This window comes from Gadus macrocephalus, chromosome 13 (genome assembly GCF_031168955.1).
Source record: "Gadus macrocephalus chromosome 13, ASM3116895v1".
Taxonomy (NCBI): Eukaryota; Metazoa; Chordata; class Actinopteri; order Gadiformes; family Gadidae; genus Gadus; species Gadus macrocephalus.
In genome coordinates, this window is record NC_082394.1 from 21,766,179 (window position 1) to 21,790,099 (window position 23,921).

General features: G+C 41.5%; 2 protein-coding genes across 12 annotated transcripts in view; one reads left to right on the top strand and one right to left on the bottom strand.

The window, feature by feature from the left end:
• Positions 1 to 18,790, top strand: part of LOC132470899 (uncharacterized) — a 42,602-nt gene extending 23,812 nt beyond the window's left edge. Inside the window, exon 3 of the mRNA XM_060069825.1 lies at positions 18,781 to 18,790. Coding sequence (XP_059925808.1) covers positions 18,781 to 18,790 — 10 coding nt within the window. The remainder of the gene's footprint in view (positions 1 to 18,780) is intronic.
• The window catches only part of cadpsa (Ca2+-dependent activator protein for secretion a), a 206,725-nt gene extending 183,264 nt beyond the window's left edge, over positions 1 to 23,461 (bottom strand). For 4 of the 11 annotated variants that reach the window (XM_060069148.1, XM_060069147.1, XM_060069145.1 and 1 more), the window contains exon 1: positions 22,409 to 23,459. In XM_060069148.1, coding sequence (XP_059925131.1) covers positions 22,409 to 22,753 — 345 coding nt within the window. In that variant the 5' untranslated portion in view covers positions 22,754 to 23,459. Of the gene's footprint in view, positions 1 to 22,408 lie in introns of all 11 variants that reach the window. The other 7 variants (XM_060069150.1, XM_060069149.1, XM_060069146.1 and 4 more) reach the window with 5 other exon arrangements.
• Positions 23,462 to 23,921: the final 460 nt, after the last annotated feature.

The following is a 23,921-nucleotide window of genomic DNA, read 5'->3' on the forward strand; positions in this document are numbered from 1 at the left end:
CTTTCCCACTCCTGGCTAATAGTTTCAGCTTTTGTACTGTATATCAGAAATTATCACCCTGTACCACACTGCTGACTTGTTGATGTTTTGTGAGCAATCAGGCATTTCTCTAGGTATCTTAAGTTTCCTACTGGAGTCATCAAAACTTTGAACTTTGTTATTGTAAGAAATATTGTGTTGCAAAAACACTTTGGGTCTTACCCTTACCGTTACCCTAACCTTAACCCCAGTAACAATGAGTTGTTCTCTGACCACTAACCCATCAGGTCTTAGTTCAAGAGTTAACCACTTGACAATCTTCAAACTTCGGTTGCCTAGAAATTGTAAAGACAGTGATGTGTGTACATTGTGCGAGTATCCGTCACTCGCGATGTGTGTGCAGTCCAAAATGAAAGAAAAAACCTTGCATCACTAGGGAATCGAACCCCCAATCATCGTCTTTAAACGTTGGTCGTCGGTAACTGTAAACAAAGAGATCGCATTTTGTTTGACTGCTAACTACAAACGGGTTTATGCGTTCACTGAACAAAGATTATGGAAATAAAAGACCACTTTTCCATCAGAAAAATCATCAGAACCGTTATTAATACCAACCCATACTCTAAAAGCCAAAACCTTTCTCACATGCACACCCATCGTGAGTGACGGCTACGCGCACACATGCACACCCATAGCGAGTGACGTAGGACGTAAAGTCCCGCCCAGGTCGAAGTGGCGTCGATTTAGAGAGTCCCTCCTACAATGAGCTTCCCTCAAACATGCCATTTTTTAGAGGCGGGTCAATGTGGAGGGTGGGGGTGTGGCCCTGAGCCGCTTGCAGCAATAGTCTAATGCCCTCGTGTTTACAGTGGATGTATCGCAATGGCGAGGCGCACACAGCTTTTGGCCGTGTTATGTAAATATTCTAGAAGAGTCCTGGAGCTCTATATCTAAATAATATCAGAGTCACCATTGTAGGACTGGCTCATAGTGGCTGTAATTCTGCACCACGGCTGAATTTCTTGAACGTCTTCAAATGTATTAAGGGCCCACTAGCACCTATATATAAGCATCCATAGAGTAGCACACCATGGGACCTTTAAGATGCATATCTTTTGTCTTGTGCTTTTTCTAGTGTGTAAATTCAGCTTCAATTCAGTTTCAATTCAGTTAAATCCACTCAAACTCATAGCTTTAACCAAAGGACAACCAGAATGCCATGCGCTATTGATGCACCCTGTTGCATGAAATAAAAAAGGGATTGGGTGAGTTACCAAACCAAGTGAACCACATTTGGTGTGGCTGGCCCATTATAACTAAACATTTCATGTAGGAATAATTCATAATACATTTCCTGACCCATCACTCATCCTCCCACCCTCTTTGATAAAAAAATGTAATAGCAATCATGGGGGAAATACGGCCTATTAGCATAATGTCACTGCTTACGTTCGCACAATGTCTGTGTTAGTTACGTGCAGACTGCCTAGCCACCCAACAGTTCTCGCGAATTGTCTTGAAAGCATTCAGCCTTCCACGCTAATTACTGGAGTCCTGCTGAGAAACACCGTGGTGAAGTTAGTATGATGTTGGATATTCGACAGATATTCGGCCATTCATTTCCTATGGAAAATTGCTTTTTGCTCAATAGCTTCCCAGGTATTGGACCCAGACACCCCAGACCAAAGTAGACCTGTCCTACTATGTGGTACTAACAACACACACCTCAATAAAAAATTATATTTTGCACCTCCTATTTTATTTAAATATTTTAAAAATCCCATTATTTCCTATGGGAAATTGCTTTTTGCTCAATCGCTTCCGAGTTATGGGACCCTGAGGCCCCAGACCAATGTAGACCTGTCCTACTATGTGATAATAACAACACACACCTCACTAAAAATTAATATTTTGCACCTCCTATTTTATTTAAATATTTTAAAAATCCCATTATTTCCAATGGGAAATTGCTTTTTGCTCAATAGCTTCCGAGTTATGGGACCCAGACACCCCAGACCAATATAGACCTGTCCTACTATGTGGTAATAACAACACACGCCTCACTAACAATAAATATTTTGCACCTCCTATTTTATTAGAATTTTTAAAAAATCCCATTCATTTCCTATGGAAAACGGCTTTTTGCTCAATAGCTTCCGAGTTATGGGACCCAGAGGCCCCAGACCAATGTAGACCTGTCCTACTATGTTGTAATAACAACACACACCTCACTAACAATAAATATTTTGCACCTCCTATTTTATTTGATTTTTTTTAAAAATCCCATTCATTTCCTATGGAAAACGGCTTTTTGCTCAATAGCTTCCGAGTTATGGGACCATGAGGCCCCAGACCAATGTGGACCTGTCCTACAATGTGGTAATAACAACACACACCTCACTAAAAATTAATATTTTGCACCTCCAATTTTATTTGAATTTTTTAAGAATCCCATTCATTTCCTATGGAAAACGGCTTTTTGCTCAATAGCTTCCGAGTTATGGGACCCAGAGGCCCCAGACCAATTTAGACCTGTTCTACTATATGGTACTAGCAACACACACCTCACTAAAAATAAATATTTTGCACCTCCTATTTTATTTGAATTTTTTAAAAATCCCATTCATTTCCTATGGAAAACGGCTTTTTGCTCAATAGCTTCCGAGTTATGGGACCCAGAGGCCCCAGACCAATGTAGACCTGTCCTACTATGTTGTAATAACAACACACACCTCACTAACAATAAATATTTTGCACCTCCTATTTTATTTGAATTTTTTTAAAAATCCCATTCATTTCCTATGGAAAACGGCTTTTTGCTCAATAGCTTCCGAGTTATGGGACCATGAGGCCCCAGACCAATGTGGACCTGTCCTACAATGTGGTAATAACAACACACACCTCACTAAAAATTAATATTTTGCACCTCCAATTTTATTTGAATTTTTTAAGAATCCCATTCATTTCCTATGGAAAACGGCTTTTTGCTCAATAGCTTCCGAGTTATGGGACCCAGAGGCCCCAGACCAATTTAGACCTGTTCTACTATATGGTACTAGCAACACACACCTCACTAAAAATAAATATTTTGCACCTCCTATTTTATTTGAATTTTTTAAAAATCCCATTCATTTCCTATGGAAAACGGCTTTTTGCTCAATAGCTTCCGAGTTATGGGACCCAGAGGCCCCAGACCAATGTAGACCTGTCCTACTATGTTGTAATAACAACACACACCTCACTAACAATAAATATTTTGCACCTCCTATTTTATTTGAATTTTTTTAAAAATCCCATTCATTTCCTATGGAAAACGGCTTTTTGCTCAATAGCTTCCGAGTTATGGGACCATGAGGCCCCAGACCAATGTGGACCTGTCCTACAATGTGGTAATAACAACACACACCTCACTAAAAATTAATATTTTGCACCTCCAATTTTATTTGAATTTTTTAAGAATCCCATTCATTTCCTATGGAAAACGGCTTTTTGCTCAATAGCTTCCGAGTTATGGGACCCAGAGGCCCCAGACCAATTTAGACCTGTTCTACTATATGGTACTAGCAACACACACCTCACTAAAAATAAATATTTTGCACCTCCTATTTTATTTGAATTTTTTAAAAATCCCATTCATTTCCTATGGAAAACGGCTTTTTGCTCAATAGCTTCCGAGTTATGGGACCATGAGGCCCAAGACCAATGTGTACCTGTCCTACAATGTGGTAATAACAACACACACCTCACTAAAAATTTATATTTTGCACCTCCTATTTTATTTGATTTTTTTTTTAAATCCCATTCATTTCCTATGGAAAACGGCTTTTTGCTCAATAGCTTCCAAGTTATGGGACCATGAGGCCCCAGACCAATGTGGACCTGTCCTACAATGTGGTAATAACAACACACACCTCACTAAAAATTAATATTTTGCACCTCCAATTTTATTTGAATTTTTTAAGAATCCCATTCATTTCCTATGGAAAACGGCTTTTTGCTCAATAGCTTCCGAGTTATGGGACCCAGAGGCCCCAGACCAATTTAGACCTGTTCTACTATATGGTACTAGCAACACACACCTCACTAAAAATAAATATTTTGCACCTCCTATTTTATTTGAATTTTTTAAATATCCCATTCATTTCCTATGGAAAACGGCTTTTTGCTCAATAGCTTCCGAGTTATGGGACCATGAGGCCCAAGACCAATGTGGACCTGTCCTACAATGTGGTAATAACAACACACACCTCACAAAAAAATTATATTTTGCACTTCCTATTTTATTTGAATTTTTTAAAAATCCCATTCATTTCCTATGGAAAACGTTTTTTTGCTCAATAGCTTCCGAGTTATGGGACCATGAGGCCCAAGACCAATGTGGACCTGTCCTACAATGTGGTAATAACAACACACACCTCACTAAAAATTAATATTTTGCACCACCAATTTTATTTGAATTTTTTAAAAATCCCATTCATTACATATGGAAAACGGCTTTTTGCTCAATAGCTTCCGAGTTATGGGACCCAGAGGCCCCAGACCAATGTTGACCTGTCCTACTATGTGGTACTAACAACACACACCTCACTAAAAATAAATATTTTGCACCTCCTATTTTATTAAAATATTTTAAGAATCCCATTCATTTCCTATGGGAAATTGCTTTTTGCTCAGTAGCTTCCGAGTTATGGGACCCAGACCCCCCAGACCAATATAGACCTGTCCTACTATGTGGTTATAACAACACACACCTCACTAACAATAAATATTTTGCACCTCCAATTTTATTTGAATTTTTTAAAAATCCCATTAATTTCCTAGGGAAAACGGCTTTTTGCTCAATAGCTTCCGAGTTATGGGACCAAGAGGCCCCAGACCAATGTGGACCTGTCCTACAATGTGGTAATAACAACACAAACCTCACTAAAAATTAATATTTTGCACCTCCAATTTTATTTGAATTTTTTAAAAATCCCATTAATTTCCTATGGAAAACGGCTTTTTGCTGAATAGCTTCCGAGTTATGGGACCCAGAGGCCCCAGACCAATGTAGACCTGTCAGACTATGTGGTACTAATGACACACACCTCACTAAAAAATAATATTTTGCACCTCCAATTTTATTTGAAGTTTTTAAAAATCCCATTAATTTCCTATGGAAAACGGCTTTTTGCCAATGCGTTTCAATGGCGCGTTTGATGATGCTGTGTAAGCCTTTCCTGTAGGGCTTTTTTTGTGGGCAATTTGTAAGTGTCCTATGAGACCCCCTTCGATATAAAACAGACCCCAGGTCTATAGCTTACTTGTTAATGTCCTCGACTCAGTCACCTATTGCATCACTTCCTTTAGGGCTTAGGCCTCCTAATTGATCATTGTAGTATATTTGAATGCCCTCTTTCATATATATGACACCACCACCACTGGGACGTGGCAACAATTCTCCATATCCATATGGGGAGGGGGGTGGGTGCTTGTGGACAGTATGGGTGTACACTAGACCTAAATAGGAAGCACACTCAAGAGGAAGAATGGCCTCTCACACATATTCAATTAATTGTTTCAAATAACCTTGCCTCGTTAAATCAATGTTTTGCTTTCAAAAATAGGTTAAAGGCTGTCACTATAAAATGTGTCCATGCGTGTCTCAGAGTGACGTAACAAGCCACCAGACCAACACAGTCTCACTCCGAGAACGTCAAATACCGACTGTTGGCAAAGGCCCTTTAGCGTCGGTGACTGACGGGAAAGGTACCCTTTTTATTCGGTCGGTGACGGTAAAGGTACCCTTCGGCGTCTTCTGCATACGGAATGGGGGGTGCCTCACTACGTCTCTAATAGACGATGTGAGCATCTTTCCTATTGGATAGTTTTTTAGGATATTCTTCTGTGAAAATGGCGGACATACTTTTTATCCTGGGTGGAAAATATGATATTTTAGAATAGTTACACCATTAAAAGTGTTTATGTAAACATTTTTAGCGAGAAATGTGCATTTTACTTTCATAATCGTCGTTCGGCGAATGTGAAGGATGTTTGGTTTGATAGATATGACGAAGAATATTTCATCGGGCGATAATGGCCGGCGTACAGGCATCCCGGGCTCACGAAAATAGGTGACACTGTCACGTTATTTAATCTATTGAAACGTGATCAGGTACACGTATTTTCTAAATGTTCGTGTCAAAAAGCAACATTTTCAAACTCATGCATATCAATTGGAAGTATTTGTCGTGATTTGTCACTAAGCACGACTTCCATCTAAGGTTCTGTCCGGGAGCTTTCTCCCTATTGTCCCTTAAGGAGCTCCGTACAGAACATTTATTGTTAAAAATTGTCTGTGATAACTAAGAATATGACAGCTTTTCCAGTCTCACCAATATGCGCACAGATCGCACGGTTTGACCCTTTCAAGATGCGTGCAGTAGCCTACATACGCCAAATGACCATTTCGTGTGCATACGATACGCAAAACCCAGCATTAACTACTGTGGAGGGCGGATACGTCCATTTCGCGTGCATATGATACGAAAAACCCAGCATTAACTGAATGGGAGATGCAATATTTTAGGACAGATTCACCATTTAACGTGTTTCTAATGACATTTCTAGCGAGAAATGTACTTTTCCCTTGAATAATCCTCAGTCAGTGAATGTGTATGATCTTTATTAATCTTTATTATCTGAATGGGAAATGCAGCTCACGTGTTTCCTGCTTTTGTGTTATTAAACCGTTACTTTATGTAACTTTTAATGATATCATCTTGTTAGAAACACGTACGTTTTCGTGAACACTGGATTACGTCGCATTTCAACATAAAATAGCGTGTTATACACACACACATGCACACACACACACACACACACACACACACACACACTGCATTTCGCTGCCAAATAAATAAATACTAAGGCAGAATAAAGAATAAATTAATTCATTATCATTCAACTTCAACATGCGTTATTACAGTATAGTGGTGGAGGGATGACGTGTGTTGGCCAACCCGGAAGTGAGCGTCGCCCTGGGTTCCCTTGACAAAAAGCCAACGGGTTTTTCCATTTGATTTTGGATTATTGCAGAAAAATTAGCATCTTTGAAGCACCTCCTCAAAAACTGAAAATAAATAAAAATAACTGTGCTCCAAAGAAAGAAATGTAAACCAATGCATTCCGAATGGGAGTGTTTCTCCGATTTTTCCATGCTACACAGAACGAAATGTAAACCCATGCAAATAAAGACTTCATGGTCATAATCATTTAAATATCATTAATCTCCTGAGGGTGGTATTCTATTTTTTTCAACGGGGCTGAATCCAGTCACTTGACCGTCATGGTTGCTATGGTGGTTGCTATCCACCAGCCCCTCTAATCCTTACATGGCTCTAAAAACCACGCGGCAAATGAGCTGCCGTAATTTGTGTTGTTTTTGTCGTAAACTAGTGTCCGATGGTTAAAAAATAGACGGATATTCCAAGGTATCCTTAAAAGGCAGCTTGGATGTTTTTATTTTCTGCAGTTTAGACTTCTTCTATAACCTATTTTTGAAAGCAAAACACCAAGCTCATTGATTTAACGAGGCAGGGTTATTTGTTTTATTTATTAAATAAATATTTATGAGAGGTCATTCCTTCTCCTGAGTTTTCTTCCTATTTATGTCTAGTGTACAACCCTACTGTCCACAAGCATCACCCCCCCCTCCCCATATGGATTTGGAGAATTGTTGCCACGTCCCAGTGGTGGAGGTATCATATATATGAAAGAGGGCATTCAATTATACTACAATGATCAATTAGGAGGCCGAAGCCCTAAAGGAAGTGATGCAATAGGTGACTGGGTCGACGACATTTAAGTAAGCTTTACTTTGAGGTCTCTTATATATCAAAGGGGGTCTCAAAGGACGCATACGCTTCAACCTGTGGCTCCGGTCCTACAGGAAATGACTCAGCAAGTGCTCCATCTCGTTGCACCTGCACCCAGCGGCACGCTTGCAAGATTTTGGCCTGAAGTTATTCCCAGACCTACACCGTAGCCATCCAACCTGCATATCTGAGAATCAGGCCTCTCTTTAATAATGACAAAATGTATGAGAGAAATACACATTAACTTTTGACTCATAAGCGGCGTGGTGCCGGCTCCTTTTGACCTTTTGACCCCAGACTTCTGGGGGAATAGCTGAATCAATTCATTAGTCAATCAAAAGCATGTAAATATCTTCCCGGTGACGTAAGAGGGAGAACAAGGTGTCCTTCAACATTTACGCTTCCAGTCGATTGCAACGGTGCCACACATGAGCATATTCGAACATGTTTAATGGTAGTAATTAGCTGTCGAAATTGGAGGCCTTAATCAATAATGAGCAGCTATTGATTTGCTTCCCGATAGAAATTTGTGACAAATGACATGTTATTTAGCCTCTACACGTTGAGTTGAGTCCAATGACACCAAGCATGACACTCTAGAAAATGGTAACATGTATTTTACATGGTACACCTAGGTCTAGGACATGATCTCGGTGTAGCAAGAGGGCGAGCTTGATCTCATTGGACTCAGCTTAACGTGTAGATGCTAAATAACATGTAATTTGTCAAAAATCTCCATCGGGAAGCAAATCTATAGCTGGTCATTATTGATAAAGGCCTCCAAAATCGACAGCTAATTACTACCCCGAAACATCAAATATGATCATGTGTGGCACTGTTGCAATCGCCTCGAAACGTAGATGTCAAAGGACACCTTGTTTGCCCCGTTACGTAACCGGGAAGATATTTTCATACTTCTAATGAATTGATTCATATTTTAAGGTTCTCGGAGTGAGACTTTAAGCGGCTGCAGCAGAAGTGTTGAGACAAAAGATGATATCAAGACATTTATAGAATATTCACATTCACATTATGATTCTTCGTCATAACATCCGACCAAACATCCTTTACAGTCACCAAGCGAGGATTATGAAAGTCCAGGCCCCCCCTTCCGGCACTCAAGGTCCGACTGGGCCAAGTTTAGGGCAGGAAGGGCCCCCCATTCCGGCCCTCGGGGTCCGACCGGGCCAAGTTTCGGTGCAGGGGTCCCAGTTAGGCCTTAGAATAAGGTATTCAAATTTCAGGGCGGTAGGACCTTCCTATCTCAAAAACTGTTTTTCCACCACATTCTGAACCATTAGGTCTTGCAGGTAACACTTCTGAGGGGCTTTGTCCAAATGACAGTCCATTTGGGAAAACTTTTTTTCTCTAAGGGCTAGAACTCAAAATCTCGGATATGTCGTTCTCGGGGCCCCGGGAAATGTGTGTAAACATTTTAGCATCCCTAGCTATCTCGAAAAGGCCGGAAAAGGGGCGTGACCTCCCACAGTACGGTAAATGTACATAAGACAGAGGTTAGTTTCTAGTCCCCATTTTTTGTGGGATGGAGGTGTACATTTGTGGCTTAAGGTGTGTAGTCACAGCTGGCCTGTGGCCACGTTTTTGAAGTCTGGGGTCAAAAGGTCAAAAGGAGCCGGCACCACGCCGCTTATGAGATAACAAAAAGTGAATGTGTATTTCTCTAATAGCTTTTTGTCATTATTAAAGAGAAGCCTGATTCTAAGATATGCGTGTTGGATGGCTAGGGTGTAGGTCTGGGAAGAACTTCAGGCCAAAATCTTGCAAGTGAGCCGCTGGGTGCAGGTGCAACGAGATGGAGCACTTGCTGAGTCATTTCCTTTAGGGCTGGAGCCACAGGTTGAAGCGTATGCGTCCTTTGAGACCCCCTTTGATATATATAAGAGACCTCAAAGTAAAGCATACTTAAATGTTGTCGACCCAGTCACCTATTGCATCACTTCCTTTCGGGCTTCGGCCTAAAGGACAAAGCCCCTCAGATGTGTTACCTGCAAGACCTAATGGTTCAGAATGTGGTGGAAAAACAGTTTTTGAGATAGGAAGGTCCTACCGCCCTGAAATTTGAATACCTTATTCTAAGGCCTAACTGGGACCCCCGCAACGAAACTTGGCCCGGTCGGACCCCAAGGGCCGGAATGGGGGGCCCTTCCTGCCCTAAACTTGGCCCAGTCGGACCTTGAGTGCCGGAAGGGGGGGCCTGGACTTTCATAATCCTCGCTTGGTGACTGTAAAGGATGTTTGGTCGGATGTTATGACGAAGAATCATAATGTGAATGTGAATATTCTATAAATGTCTTGATATCATCTTTCGTCTCAACACTTCTGCTGCAGCCGCTTAAAGTCTCACTCCGAGAACCTTAAAAAATGAATCAATTCATTAGAAGTATGAAAATATCTTCCCGGTTACGTAACGGGGCAAACAAGGTGTCCTTTGACATCTACGTTTCGAGGCGATTGCAACAGTGCCACACATGATCATATTTGAATATGTTTCGGGGTAGTAATTAGCTGTCGATTTTGGAGGCCTTTATCAATAATGACCAGCTATAGATTTGCTTCCCGATGGAGATTTTTGACAAATTACATGTTATTTAGCATCTACACGTTAAGCTGAGTCCAATGAGATCAAGCTCGCCCTCTTGCTACACCGAGATCATGTCCTAGACCTAGGTGTACCATGTAAAATACATGTTACCATTTTCTAGAGTGTCATGCTTGGTGTCATTGGACTCAACTCAACGTGTAGAGGCTAAATAACATGTCATTTGTCACAAATTTCTATCGGGAAGCAAATCAATAGCTGCTCATTATTGATTAAGGCCTCCAATTTCGACAGCTAATTACTACCATTAAACATGTTCGAATATGCTCATGTGTGGCACCGTTGCAATCGCCTGGAAGCGTAAATGTTGAAGGACACCTTGTTCTCCCTCTTACGTCACCGGGAAGATATTTACATGCTTTTGATTGACTAATGAATTGATTCAGCTATTCCCCCAGAAGTCTGGGGTCAAAAGGTCAAAAGGAGCCGGCACCACGCCGCTTATGAGTCAAAAGTTAATGTGTATTTCTCTCATACATTTTGTCATTATTAAAGAGAGGCCTGATTCTCAGATATGCAGGTTGGATGGCTACGGTGTAGGTCTGGGAATAACTTCAGGCCAAAATCTTGCAAGCGTGCCGCTGGGTGCAGGTGCAACGAGATGGAGCACTTGCTGAGTCATTTCCTGTAGGACCGGAGCCACAGGTTGAAGCGTATGCGTCCTTTGAGACCCCCTTTGATATATAAGAGACCTCAAAGTAAAGCTTACTTAAATGTCGTCGACCCAGTCACCTATTGCATCACTTCCTTTAGGGCTTCGGCCTCCTAATTGATCATTGTAGTATAATTGAATGCCCTCTTTCATATATATGATACCTCCACCACTGGGACGTGGCAACAATTCTCCAAATCCATATGGGGAGGGGGGGGTGATGCTTGTGGACAGTAGGGTTGTACACTAGACATAAATAGGAAGAAAACTCAGGAGAAGGAATGACCTCTCATAAATATTTATTTAATAAATAAAACAAATAACCCTGCCTCGTTAAATCAATGAGCTTGGTGTTTTGCTTTCAAAAATAGGTTATAGAAGAAGTCTAAACTGCAGAAAATAAAAACATCCAAGCTGCCTTTTAAGGATACCTTGGAATATCCGTCTATTTTTTAACCATCGGACACTAGTTTACGACAAAAACAACACAAATTACGGCAGCTCATTTGCCGCGTGGTTTTTAGAGCCATGTAAGGATTAGAGGGGCTGGTGGATAGCAACCACCATAGCAACCATGACGGTCAAGTGACTGGATTCAGCCCCGTTGAAAAAAATAGAATACCACCCTCAGGAGATTAATGATATTTAAATGATTATGACCATGAAGTCTTTATTTGCATGGGTTTACATTTCGTTCTGTGTAGCATGGAAAAATCGGAGAAACACTCCCATTCGGAATGCATTGGTTTACATTTCTTTCTTTGGAGCACAGTTATTTTTATTTATTTTCAGTTTTTGAGGAGGTGCTTCAAAGATGCTAATTTTTCTGCAATAATCCAAAATCAAATGGAAAAACCCGTTGGCTTTTTGTCAAGGGAACCCAGGGCGACGCTCACTTCCGGGTTGGCCAACACACGTCATCCCTCCACCACTATACTGTAATAACGCATGTTGAAGTTGAATGATAATGAATTAATTTATTCTTTATTCTGCCTTAGTATTTATTTATTTGGCAGCGAAATGCAGTGTGTGTGTGTGTGTGTGTGTGTGTGTGTGTGCGTGTGTGTGTGTATAACACGCTATTTTATGTTGAAATGCGACGTAATCCAGTGTTCACGAAAACGTACGTGTTTCTAACAAGATGATATCATTAAAAGTTACATAAAGTAACGGTTTAATAACACAAAAGCAGGAAACACGTGAGCTGCATTTCCCATTCAGATAATAAAGATTAATAAAGATCATACACATTCACTGACTGAGGATTATTCAAGGGAAAAGTACATTTCTCGCTAGAAATGTCATTAGAAACACGTTAAATGGTGAATCTGTCCTAAAATATTGCATCTCCCATTCAGTTAATGCTGGGTTTTTCGTATCATATGCACGCGAAATGGACGTATCCGCCCTCCACAGTAGTTAATGCTGGGTTTTGCGCATCGTATGCACACGAAATGGTCATTTGGCGTATGTAGGCTACTGCACGCATCTTGAAAGTGTCAAACCGTGCGATCTGTGCGCATATTGGTGAGACTGGAAAAGCTGTCATATTCTTAGTTATCACAGACAATTTTTAACAATAAATGTTCTGTACGGAGCTCCTTAAGGGACAATAGGGAGAAAGCTCCCGGACAGAACCTTAGATGGAAGTCGTGCTTAGTGACAAATCACGACAAATACTTCCAATTGATATGCATGAGTTTGAAAATGTTGCTTTTTGACACGAACATTTAGAAAATACGTGTACCTGATCACGTTTCAATAGATTAAATAACGTGACAGTGTCACCTATTTTCGTGAGCCCGGGATGCCTGTACGCCGGCCATTATCGCCCGATGAAATATTCTTCGTCATATCTATCAAACCAAACATCCTTCACATTCGCCGAACGACGATTATGAAAGTAAAATGCACATTTCTCGCTAAAAATGTTTACATAAACACTTTTAATGGTGTAACTATTCTAAAATATCATATTTTCCACCCAGGATAAAAAGTATGTCCGCCATTTTCACAGAAGAATATCCTAAAAAACTATCCAATAGGAAAGATGCTCACATCGTCTATTAGAGACGTAGTGAGGCACCCCCCATTCCGTATGCAGAAGACGCCGAAGGGTACCTTTACCGTCACCGACCGAATAAAAAGGGTACCTTTCCCGTCAGTCACCGACGCTAAAGGGCCTTTGCCAACAGTCGGTATTTGACGTTCTCGGAGTGAGACTGTGTTGACCAGACAGCGATTAAAAATACCAGAGTCAAGTTCATTAAAAAAGTAACTTATTAATTATGTCTAAACTGCGGAGAATAGATACATATTGCAAGGTGCCTTTCGAAGGAAACCTTGGAATATCTGTCTATTTCCTAACCAGCGGACCCTATGACAAAAACAACATAATTGACGGCAACTCTGTTGCCGCCCACGGGGTTTGGAGCCATGTAAGGAGCAGAGGGGGCTGACATAGCAACCATGAGAGTTACGTGACGTGGACGCAGGCCCATTGAAAAGAAAAGGCCAAAAAACCTAGGCATGTCACATGTTTACAGCCGTTATTGTATTTAATTAATTAAATATTAAAATATATATTATATAAATATACAATTATTTTGTTATAATATTATAAGTAGACCATAGCTTTTATTCAATTGTCGTTATAACAAGATCTGTATCCGACCATTGACCATCGACTCGGAAATTCTATGAATTAAATTCATATTGACGTATGGCGATGGACCATATGGCACTGTATCCCTTAAATCCCATTTTGAATTTAATAGACCATTCTCGTTGCTTCGAGGAAGTCTGGTGGTCTCCGTATATAATAAATAAATATATAAACATATTTATTTATTTATTCCAGCTCTTCTCAATGCTGCGGAACGCTCACTAAAATGTTTACGTAAACAATTTTAATGGTGTAACTATACATAAATATCTTATCCACCCAGAATAAAAAGTATTTCCGCCACAGCGTCCAGGGGTTTTTCTAGAAAAAATTCACAAGGGGGAAAACATCAATGGCGAGGGAGCCAAGCGACCGAGCGGGGGGGAAGGTGTGGAAGGGGGGGTCCCCCCCCCCTTCCGCGGTGCGGAGCTTTTGAAAATTTGAGGTAGAAATGGATCATTCTGAGGCTTGTGAAGGACCAGTATGTTGACTCGTATAGTAAGGCACGACATTTTAAAAACACTGTAAACTAAGTCACCAAACGCTATATTTTCTTTCTTCTCAGACACTCTCAGATTCACTGAACTGATAAATTTGGTTCGGGAGAAGAGATAAAAGCCCGCCTACACTGTAAACTGATTGGTTGACTTACCGATCCAGGCCAATCAGGAGGCGCCTGAGGCTCACGTGCACACTGCCTCATGCACAGTTTCTAGATCCCTCTCTGTTGTGCTGCGCGCTCGCTACACAGATGCGAACGCGGTTAGGAGCACGTCTGTCTCCTGTGCGCGGTCTTGCTCACTCGCTCTCCATTCCGGGAGATTTTAAGTAATTCAAAATTTTCGACAAGGAGGCGCTGGGTTGAAACAAGGAGGCGCAGCACCCCTCTTTCCCGGTTTAGATTAACCCCTGGCGTCTATTAGAGACGTAGTCGGGTTAATACAGGAGTGAATCGGCTGCTGGAGCACCCCCTTTCCGTCTGCAGACTACGCCGAAGGGTACCTTTCCCGTCAGCGACCGACGTTCAAGTGCCTTGGCCAACAGTCTGTATTTGATGTTCTCGGAGTGAGACTGTGTTGATCTGCATTGGTCTGGGGTTTCTGGGTCCCATAACTCGGAAGCTATTGAGCAAAAAGCAATTTCCCTTAGGAAATGAATGGGATTCTTAAAATATTTTAATAAAATAGGAGGTGCAAAATATTAATTTTTAGTGAGGTGTGTGTTGTTATTACCACATTGTAGGACAGGTCCACATTGGTCTGGGGCCTCATGGTCCCATAACTCGGAAGCTATTGAGCAAAAAGCCGTTTTCCATAGGAAATGAATGGGATTTTTTAAAAAATTCAAATAAAATAGGAGGTGCAAAATATTTATTGTTAGTGAGGTGTGTGTTGTTATCACAACATAGTAGGACAGGTCTACATTGGTCTGGGGCCTCTGGGTCCCATAACTCGGAAGCTATTGAGCAAAAAGCAATTTCCCTTAGGAAATGAATGGGATTCTTAAAATATTTTAATAAAATAGGAGGTGCAAAATATTAATTTTTAGTGAGGTGTGTGTTGTTATTACCACATTGTAGGACAGGTCCACATTGGTCTGGGGCCTCATGGTCCCATAACTCGGAAGCTATTGAGCAAAAAGCAGTTTTCCATAGGAAATGAATGGGATTCTTAAAATATTTAAATAAAATAGGAGGTGCAAAATAATAATTTTTAGTGAGGTGTGTGTTGTTACTACCACATAGTTGGACAGGTCAACGTTGGTCTGGGGCCTCTGGGTCCCATAACTCGGAAGCTATTGAGCAAAAAGCAATTTCCCATAGGAAATGAATGGGATTCTTAAAATATTTAAATAAAATGTGAGGTGCAAAATATTAATTTTTAGTGAGGTGTGTGTTTTTAGTACCACATAGTAGGACAGGTCAACATTGGTCTGGGGCCTCTGGGTCCCATAACTCGGAAGCTATTGAGCAAAAAGCAATTTCCCATAGGAAATGAATGGGATTCTTAAAATATTTTAATAAAATAGGAGGTGCAAAATATTAATTTTTAGTGAGGTGTGTGTTGTTAGTACCACATAGTAGGACAGGTCAACATTGGTCTGGGGCCTCTGGATCCCATAACTCGGAAGCTATTGAGCAAAAAGCAATTTCCCATAGGAAATGAATGGGATTCTTAAAATATTTAAATAAAATAGGAGGTGCAAAATATTAATTTTTAGTGAGGTGTGTGTTGTTAGTACCACATAGTTGGACAGGTCAACGTTGGTCTGGGGCCTCTGGGTCCCATAACTCGGAAGCTATTGAGCAAAAAGCAATTTCCCATAGGAAATGAATGGGATTCTTAAAATATTTAAATAAAATGTGAGGTGCAAAATATAAATTTTTAGTGAGGTGTGTGTTGTTAGTACCACATAGTAGGACAGGTCAACATTGGTCTGGGGCCTCTGGGTCCCATAACTCGGAAGCTATTGAGTGAAAAGCAATTTCCCATAGGAAATTAATGGGATTCTTAAAATATTTTAATAAAATAGGAGGTGCAAAATATTAATTTTTAGTGAGGTGTGTGTTGTTAGTACCACATAGTAGGACAGGTCAACATTGGTCTGGGGCCTCTGGGTCCCATAACTCAGAAACTATTGATCAAAAAGCAATTTCCCATAGGAAATGAATGGCCGAATATCTGTTGAATATCTGTCGAATAACCAACATCAAACTAACTTCACCACGGTCTGAGAAACAATGATGGGGATTTTATTAGAATTTGATCAGTGACGAGTCTATACCAGGACTGAAAAGCTCCACCTAATTAGTTTCAAAGTTCATGTTGTAGGCCTACCTAGCCTGACATTGCTAGGTCTATACAACATTGACTGATTCTCAAATGCGTATTAGTCCGGTACCGCTAACTGATTTTCAAGGGCAACTATCAACGGGCAAATGAAACAACAGGCCTCCCAAAACAAAATCTTGTTTCAGGGTAAATGATAGTGAACGTTGGTTAAAGCATTTGGGAAAGAAGAGCTGTTAAATTATTTGGGAAAGAAGAGCTGATACACCTTCAGTGTTTGCAGATACATTAAATCAATGCATCTGCAAACAGCGTACCTCAAACACATATTTTCTTGACACCGACCTCGTGTACAAGCCCATAACTTTTAGGATTGATGAGTATTAGATCGTGAGAAAACATAGTTTTACCGTGAGTGAATTAATAGAATGAATGAATGCGGGTGAAGCTTGGCGCCGATTTGTGCAGTCATCTGTTTAAACACACGCAAACTAAACAAGTCACGCATAATACAGTCAATGGCAATGTTTATTACCGGGGTTAGGTACACATGCATATAATGAACACAAGTCGATAACGAAAGGGAACAGGCCTACTATACTGGTAACAAACAATGTTTGTTAATGGAACGCCGCATATCATTTAATAGACCCAACGTTCTCTTTGCCGAGATTGACATGACGACTCAGTGTTTCTGAAGTTGTAGAACAAACGCTAATCCATGTGTGAATTAGGCCATATTATTTGGCCATAACCTGAGCCATTTGAAGTTTGAAATTCATGTGGTCATGCGTCTGTCTCATCGGAAACGCCGCGCCATCAAAATATCGACTCGTCATGTTCAAATGCGTCCATGGCTCTCAAAGGGGATGGGAGATGGCACTTTCATTGGTTTATTGCATGTTACGCCCAAAACACACCTTAGGGAATTCAGACCAACCCATGATTTTGAGACCTCTCTTTCTGACTGATTTCCTCCCATTGGGAAAGTCTGCCATGAGGCTGCTGTCTCCTCCTCAGTACATGCTTTACCTTAATGACTGCCACAGTAGCTAAGCAAGCAGACACAGGATCAGATTTGCAGATGGATTTGTAATCGTTAGCCTTCTAGAAGGGGATGAGTAGAACTAGAGATGTTCCGATATCATTTTTTGCTTCCCAAACCCAATTCCGAGATTGGGTTAGGCTTTTCAACAAAGTACCACAAAGTTGCATTTGGTCGTAACCATGGGATAACGCCTTCCTTCTTAGAACTATGAGCCCAAAACACATTTTCATGAAATCATTTTCCTAGGGTTTAAATTACAGCTGAAACATGGGGTTCACTTACACTTTAAATGTGGTTCAAGCCAAAGACGGTAAACAATTTTAGAAAGAGGTCTCCTCCTAGTCCTGTCATCACCGCAGTCAAAGGTGCTGACATTGAGCTGTTGGAATGCTACAAATATCTGGGTATAATTTTTGATAAAAAATGATTGGGAATTTATTATATCCATAAAGGTCCAACGTCTTTTTTTTCTTGAGGAAAATGTGCTCTTTTTACATTAAATTTAATCAGTTTTAACTTTTTGCATTGTGGCTTTGTTTGGTAACACGCCAACAAGAACAGATTTGGAAGGCTAGGAAGGTGGCAAGCAAAATATAGGGTGGGCGTCAGTAGTAGCCTTGATAAAAGCTACTACTATTCTTAATGATATTATACTAAATGAGTTGGAGCTGTTCCCGCAGGTCGTAGTTTGAAGGCACCTGCTTGAGCAAGCGTTAGGTGCTTCCCTTTGTCTCCACTGCCATCGGCTTATTGGACTGTAAACAACGCTAATCTGCTTCTGCCACATTGTTATCCAGTCTGTTTCATCTACCTTTGTCTTTCATTGTCGTTTTATTTTTGTTGTTGTGTTCTATATTTTGACCCTGCCGATAAAACTGTGACAATAAAGAACTTCATTACCAGAACAGATGAACCTATAGCTCACATATGTGTATATGTATGGTCTTTCACTGGTTCCTTCTGGTTTTCATTAGAATGGGAGCTCTGTCTGTAGGGAGACAGGATGGGACCTAATAGGAGACCAACACTGAGCACCAACAGGGTATGAGGAGTGGGGGCAGTTTGGCTCCTTTCATCTGAGCCCTCAAAATGCTGCGATAAAGAGACAACAAGCAGACAGACGGCCTGTGACTGTGTCCATGGTCTCACCTGGGCCCACTCACTCCCTCAGGCCCGATTAGAAGAATACTACAAGGTAAATAAATGTCCAAACAGAGAGACAAACATGAACACAGTTTGTCCCTGCATCTTAAGTCGTATTGTAAGCTGGACTTCACTCTAGGTCACATATCTCTTTTTGACCCGAGGGTAACACTGGACACTGTGACATTTATATCTTCTTGAAGCTCCCCCACAGAGAATAAAATGGACAGTTCTGTTGTGAGATCACCTAGAAAGCTCTGCTTACCTTTGTAAGAATCTGACAAACAAGATGAAACATTCTTATAAATCAATTACTGAAGTAACTTAAGCCTCATTCCCACAAAGTTCCCAGTCAATTACTGTGATAACCTTTCCGGACCACTGGTGATTTCAAATATTGTGTCTTGCACCCTTTCAGACAGGGCAGACAAAGTTACTGCTTTCATTCGCAACACAGCCATAGGCAGAGATCCGGAAACGTTAATAGGTCTTGAGCAGGCCAATTGGTGATGAAGATTCCCAAGGATTTCAATCCCTGTTTCCCGTCTACACTTTTATAGTGTACATATAAAACGGCTTTTGAAACGGCTTGTAATGGCTAATCACACTCACAACTGGTGCTAAAATAGGGGTACTTTAAATACTAATTACATTTCTCAACCTAAGAAAATAATACAGGTGTTGGTTGCCGATCATCCAGTAGCAAGCAGTCCACCAAGAGCCTGCAGTAAAGAGTAAAGAGTCTACTCATAAACATTTCACAAAATATAAACTGTTGACCCACAAGTTTGAAAAAAAAAAAAGCATTATAAAGAGCATAAATCAGAATATGTACCGTATTCAACGCCGATTAGACCGTTTTATTTATCCTGTTTGGAATGTGCCAGGAATAAAACAGGATAAATCAAGTAGCAAGTCAAGAAAGCTGCAGTAAGTGGTTAAGTATAAGACCATAATAATATTTAATTAGAAAGACTTTGTTATCTTGATGAAGTCACACCAGAACCTTGCTCATCCTTTCGCAGCAGATAAAAGGAAAGGCAAGTTGCAGGATAGAACACATCCAGTAAGACACGTGTTGGTGCAGGTGACTGTTAAAGAGTAGCGATGTATTGTGTGTAGTGTGTAATGTTTATTTACTGTTCTGCGACATCCTTGACTTCAAATTATCTTTTAATTATAAAAACATCATCTCCGTAATTCATGGCAAAATTCTACTAGAAATTAAAATTATTGACTACGGTAGGTATTTATCTAAAGTTAGCTTACAAGGGTACAGCAGAAGGGCAAGGACGCAGGCTCTCTTGTCTGAATGTTCACGTATGCATCACCAGATGAGACATGTTGCCGATTTGACCACTTAGCTGATAATACGCATTGTACATTGAAACATCATTAAAGTTATGGGACAGGCCGGAAGTAGGACACAAGTAGAATAGAAAGGGGACCGGAATCACTTTCAAATACCGATTTGTTATTGGTGCAGCGTGAAAGTGGATGTATATAAAATAATAAAATTGGAATATGTTAATATTGTTTGATAACTTAATGTCTGTCCGGCATGAAGACATAGGATTTTGGAAAGGTTTCCAAAGGAGACCAAGATAGAAATAGATCTGACTCTCTTATGTTCAACAGGTGAAAGATTGTCTGGATTATTTGCACCACTCATCCGTTATCTGAACACATAAGAAAATATGTGCAAAGGATGGGTTTGAACGTTGGCAGGCCACATGCTCCGTCTTACAGGGCAGCACACCCACTGCCAAGTGGCAGATGTTTGATGACACATATTAACCTGATTCCAACTAATGTGTTACACTTGCATTAGATGCCTTCTTCTATGTATCTTCATTCCTTTACTTTCTCTCAACTACACAAACTGCCCTCTTTCTAAGCCTTAATATGGGTCTCACTAGCGTGTTTGCACCTCAGTCTCAGTTGCATCACATGTGGAAACTGCACCTCAATGACTCTAGGTCTGACTGGTAGGGGTTGGAACTAAACAAAGAAATGTAATCTTTCAAACATTATGCTTTCAACAGCTCACTCACTTACTACAAATGGGATTAACCTGTACTTTTTAACATATACAATCTGAATTCACATATAAATTAATTGATTTCAAATGTAGATTCTGGTGTGACTTTATTCGATGCATTAGTTTTAAGCATTTAAAATCGAAATGTAGACACTCCCATCCTCAGGGACACCAGTTTACTGTATGGTGGTTTTCATCACCAAGCCTCTCCAGGGCAATCCTAAAGCCCCTTGGAGCTCAGAGGTACACATAACAATCAAAAACATTTCCAGAAGCCCTGGAATTGTATTATTTCCATATAGTCCACAATCATGCATCAACATTAAAAAAAAAAAAAGTAGTAATCATTATGCTGCCGCATTGTGCGTCAAAATATATATATATATATATTGGCTAGGGTTGCCCACCCCTGAGATATAGTAAGGTCTGATGATCATTCAATATCTTTGAGTTTGATATCCAAAAGAGAGCAACGGTCTCTCTTTCTGATCAGTCCACTGCCTGCGTTTTTGAAATATTTGTTCATATCTTTTTTTTGGTCATATCATATAGGTTAGCTTTAAAAAACTTGCCTTCCAATATACAATACATATAAACTGCCAATATAATTAAGCTGTAAATAGAAACAAGGGAGCAATGTTATCAAACTTGGAGCAAAGCCTCTCCAACTTTTCTTCTCGCAGACAAAATGGCCACCAAATATGACCACCTAGGATATATAAATAAAGTAACCCATCTGGGCTGGCCAATTAATTAAGCCAGAGGTAGATTGAAATCTCCAATGTTTGTTCACCTTCATCTGTCAACAGTAGCATCTAGATCAAGATGACGTCTCAGACTGAGACTTGAACAAGGACAACCATGTCATTAACATTTGGCATCCAGATGTATTGTCAGTTATAACATATATTTTTTATTATATCATTGATATAATGATGTAATCAATAAACCAATGGGCCATGTATTGCCGTTTAAGGTGTTTGTGTGTGTGTGTGTGTGTGTGTGTGTGTGTGTGTGTGTGTGTGTGTGTGTGTGTGTGTGTGTGTGTGTGTGTGTGTGTGTGTGTGTGTGTGTGTGTGTGTGTGTTAGATGTTGTGTGTGTGTGTGTGTGTGTGTGTGTGTGTGTGTGTGTGTGTGTGTGTGTGTGTGTGTGTGTGTGTGTGTGTGTGTGTGTGTGTGTGTGTGTGTGTGTGTGTGTGTGTGCGTGTGTGCGTGTGTTAGATGTTGTGTAGGCACGTTTCAAACAGGTTGGATAGAAATGCTCTCTCTCTCTCTCTCTCTCTCTCTCTCTCTCTCTCTCTCTCTCTCTCTCTCTCTCTCTCTCTCTCTCTCTCTTTGGTCAAATGACGAGTGCGTGTATTCCACAATGACGCATCCTTATACCAATTGTGATTCAAACAAGCCTATGACTTGTTTGTGTTACTACAGTGTATACTTCTAAGATACTTCCGGGTTCGTTAAGGAATAATAACGACTTTGCAACTTCCCCATGTTGTATTTTACTACAGTTTTGTCAGTTCTGAAACAGATAAATTGATTTAATAGTATTATTCAGAGCTTCCTGTGCCCTGCAGCCTCCCCGTGCAGCCGGCTGTGGTCTGCTTCACACTATTACCTTCTGTTGCCTCCTGGCCATGTCGGTCGGCTGCTTGGCGTTGAACGGATAAGCGATGCAGCGCATAACGAATACGTAGAGCTGGAGTCTCTTCTTCCTTTCCTCCTCCTCCCTCTGCATCTTCTCCTGCAGGTCCTCCTTCTCTTTGTCGCCGCTGGAAGGGCTGGGGCTGGATGGGCGGCCGCCGCTGCCCCCTCGACCCGGAGGCTGCAGCCCGGCGCAGGGCTCGGGGGCTCGGCTGGGAGATGGCCGGGGCGCCGCTCCGTTCTTCGGGGCTGTCACTTCTTTGTGATCCACTTCTACCACCTCGTCCCCTTCCTCTTCGCTAGAAGACGGGTCCAACATGTTGCTGCTGGAGGATACAATACGTTATAAAGGAAGAGAACACAACGAACTCGCTGTGTTGCTTGTTGCTCTGGCAACGACTGCAAAGAATAAAAGTAAAACAAAAAATATCGAACAATACACGGCGCCAACCTGTCGATGCGACGGGACCCGTCAGAATATGAAATATGAAATCTAAACTCGTGCGCGCGGAGGATGGACGCGCTGCGGGGGGATGCTGAGGCTACAGTTGGTTCCACGAACCCTCGAGCCCGACGCGCTCACTCCCCGGTGGTGGGGATCTGCTGCCCAGAGGTCTGAGGGGGAGGGGTGTATCCAGCACGGACCCAATGGCTGTTCGTTCTCCTGGAAATCCTCCTCCTCAGCGGATGTTGTCAATGGATGTTGAAAAAGAAAAACTCAGTGAAAAATAGCCGATGGCAGAGCGGTGGTCTCCGAGCCGCTCCGGGAGCTGGCCGTGGTTCTGAGGGAGGAGGTTCTGAGAGAAAGAGGACTCTGAGGGAGGAAGATTCTGAGAGGAGGAGGACTCTGAGAGGAGGACTCTGAGGGAGCAAGACTCTGAGAGGTGGAGGACTCTGAGAAGAGGAGGACTCTGAGAGGAGGAGAACTCTGAGAGGAGGACTCGGAGAGGAGGAGGCCTCTGAGAGGAGGAGGACTCTGAGAGGAGGAGGACTCTGAGAGGAGGACTCTGAGAGGAGGAGGACTCTGAGAGGAGGAGGACTCTAAGGGGAGGAGGACTCTAAGAGGAGGAGGACTCTGAGAGGAGGACGGAGAGAGGAGGAGGACTCTGAGAAGAGGAGGACTCTGAGAGGAGGACTGAGAGGAGGACTCTGAGAGGAGGAGGACTCTGAGAGGAGGACTGAGAGAGGAGGAGGACTCTGAGAGGAGGAGGACGCTCAGAGGAGGAGGACTCTGAGAGGAGGAGGACGGAGGGGCGCAGCAACAATGGACGCGGCGGCGGCGACCGGAGATGCGCGCCCACTTGATGATCCCAGACCCTGGGATCCTTTATCCCGCCTCTCTGTACTATCTGGCACATGATTGGATGTTTTTCATGTGTAACCTTTTCACAAGTAAAGTCGTATTTGATGGTGGTATTTTATTAATGTATAATTATGGGCTCCAAGTGCAGCCTATATAACACATTTAGATAACCTACAGGTCAATT